The following is a 2,773-nucleotide window of genomic DNA, read 5'->3' as shown; positions in this document are numbered from 1 at the left end:
TTAACCTTTCAAAAGCACTTCAAAGCCATTGACTCTGACATTATATTGGCCACCATGCCGAAATCAGGAACCACATGGCTTAAAGCCCTCACCTTCAGTATTGTTAACCGCAACAATCATTCAGTCGATGAGAGCCCTTTGCTCTTCTCCAACCCTCATTATCTCGTCCCTTTTCTCGAGATATATCTGTACAAGGATGGTAATATTCCCGATATAGACTCTATGCCTTGCCCACGAATCCTCGCTACTCACCTCCCTTATCAATTCCTTCCTAGCAGCATCTTGGATTGCTCCAATTGTCGAATCATCTACCTGTGCCGAAACCCTTTGGATGTGTTCACTTCAGTGTTGCAATTCTTGCTGCAAAATGGTCGTATTTCAAGCCCATCGATGTCTATTGATGTACCTTTTGAACAGTTTTGTCAGGGCATACACCCGTATGGTCCATTCTGGGACCATTGTTTAGGATATTGGGATGCAAGCTTGAAAAACCCTCAAAAAGTGTTGTTTTTGAAGTATGAGGATCTAAAAAAGGATATCAATAGCTCCGTGAAGAAGATAGCTGACTTTTTAGGATATCCATTTTCAGCTGAGGAAGAGGAAGCCGGTTTGGTTGAAGAGATAGCAATGCTCTGCAGCTTCGAAAATCTTAAGAATTTGGACTGTAACAAGGAGGGGGAGATAAAAGCCGCTTTTAGAGCCAAGCATAGTTCCTTTTTCAGGAAGGCAGAAGTTGGTGACTGGGTAAATGTACTAACTCCTTCCATGGCCAACCGACTTGAAAAATTGTTTCAAGAAAAGCTTGGGGAATCCGGGTTGACGCTGGAAATCAACAGCAAATAGATCATTATGCGTGTTTCATGTGAGATTTCTCATTAGATTGTCATGCATGTTTCATGTGGATATCTCTCTCCCCTCTTGGACTAGTTCAGCAAATCTGATCAACGGTTCAGCTCCAAAAACGAGAAAACAAAAGAGAAGACCTAATACGCTTATCTTCAACTATTTGTTGCTTATTGCTGTGTAATGGTTGTATCAGTTACTTTTCATTCAGTTGTTGTATGATAAAATATCATATATGCGTGCACCAAAATATCTTTATCATTTTGACTGGGTTCATTCGCTTCCTTGCTTTTTTCAAGCCGAAATGATAAATATGCTCATAGAATCGTGCTCAAAATGCTTCCTGATAGTAGGACTATTCTCATTTGAAACTCCAAGAAAAAAGGACAAAAGAAAATATTTGGGACTTAAGTCACATAATGCATTTTAGTCAGGAGAACTTTTTGTAAATCCTGTTTTGTGTTGTTTTTAATCACTAACGATGAAGTATATTGTGGTTTTCCTGTTTAGAGTTTTTGTTTATCTGAACCACAAGTTTTTTTTTTTTTTTTTTTGCTTTCGTGCTTTGTTGGGGTGCCTTCATAAGCTCATGAATAATCTGTTCAACCATGTTACCATATACATCATGTAAGTGTTCTTGGGGATTAAACAATTCACCATATGTTTCCAATTTTGACTTTGACTCGATTATCTGCTTTTTTTACTTTTCCAAATGGAAATGACGTCCTCACAGAATTGTAGCTCAAAATTTTGTGTGATAATGGTAAACATCTCATTGGAAATATGAGTGACTCAGTGCAATAATAACTAAAACTTCAACTATCTATTATGTCAAGGGGATGGTCTCTCCAAAATTATAAAGGAAATATAGAAAAATAAAATTCCGGGAGATGTGAATTTTCATCTTTCGAGATACTTGTTTTTTTGGAGCCAAGTTGTAATACTAGTATTTTATAGATCTGAAAAGGAAAGTTTGTACAAAACCAATGGTCTCTTAAACTGTTGAAAAGGTCTTTGTGGGGTGGGAGGTCAAGGTTCGACCCTTATCTCCCATCACTTACCACTAATATGTGGCTTCTCTAAATCCAAATGAGTGTATATTGCACTTGTCTGATATGATGATAGTTCAGTTCTCATCAATTTTCCTTGATTCAAATGGATCCTCACTTTAATAGGTTAGTGTAAGTGTAGGAATAGTGTCAATTGACCAAAAAAAAAAAAAAGATGAAAGTTTGTACAGGAAACACAAATAGTTGCTTAACTCTATAGCAATAACTCTATATTAGGGTTTTATTTTTTTGGGGTAATTAGTATTTCAGTATCTGCCCCATTTGAGCCATTTATTGCACCATATGGTTACTAGTAGCAACCGGTGCTCAGTGTCAAAATCAATTGGCCATTAGTGGAACAGTTCAAGAGCTTATTAATGTTATTGGAAGCCATCTATTGCACCATGTGGTTACTGGTTACTAGTAGCAACCGGAGGTGCCATTGGTCTAAAACTATGTGTGATAAAGAATTTGAGTTTTTATCTCAAAATTAATTGACCATGAGTGGAATAGTTCGAGATCTTATTAATGTTATTGGAAATTCTTAAAAAATTGAGGCAGGATATTTAGTTTATTAACACCCCATTAGATGTGACTTGACAAATGGACTTAAGCCAATATAGAAAGAACCAAATCGCCGGTGAAACTATAAACGAGGGTTATATTACCCTCTTTATAGTTGCGTTTGTTTGTTAGGTTTTGCATTCGTCTATTACCCGTTTATAGTTGAGTTTGTTGCTTTGGCCATACACTTTTCCTTTTGCCTAAATTTGAGTTTCACTTTTGCATTGTCTCTTTCATGTTTTGGGAGACTAGGAAGTTTGTTCTAATCTTTGTGTTCTTCTTCGTCATAGTGGAATTTGCTCACCTCCTCCCTTGGA

At 36.9% G+C, this 2,773-nt stretch overlaps 1 protein-coding gene across 1 annotated transcript; it reads left to right on the top strand.

The window, feature by feature from the left end:
* LOC113781531 (cytosolic sulfotransferase 14-like) lies at positions 1-1,163 on the top strand. Its single transcript, XM_027327487.1, has one exon. The coding sequence runs from the start codon at positions 55-57 to the stop codon at positions 841-843; it is 789 nt and encodes a 262-aa protein (XP_027183288.1). The 5' UTR covers positions 1-54; the 3' UTR covers positions 844-1,163.
* Positions 1,164-2,773: the final 1,610 nt, after the last annotated feature.

This window comes from Coffea eugenioides, chromosome 8 (assembly GCF_003713205.1).
Source record: "Coffea eugenioides isolate CCC68of chromosome 8, Ceug_1.0, whole genome shotgun sequence".
Classification (NCBI taxonomy): Eukaryota; Viridiplantae; Streptophyta; class Magnoliopsida; order Gentianales; family Rubiaceae; genus Coffea; species Coffea eugenioides.
This window is presented reverse-complemented; position numbering and strand designations above follow the sequence as displayed.

Bases quoted from the DNA above. Each gene is read 5' to 3' on its own strand.
- LOC113781531 (XM_027327487.1), top strand. From the start codon at position 55: ATGCCGAAATCAGGAACCACATGGCTTAAAGCCCTCACCTTCAGTATT.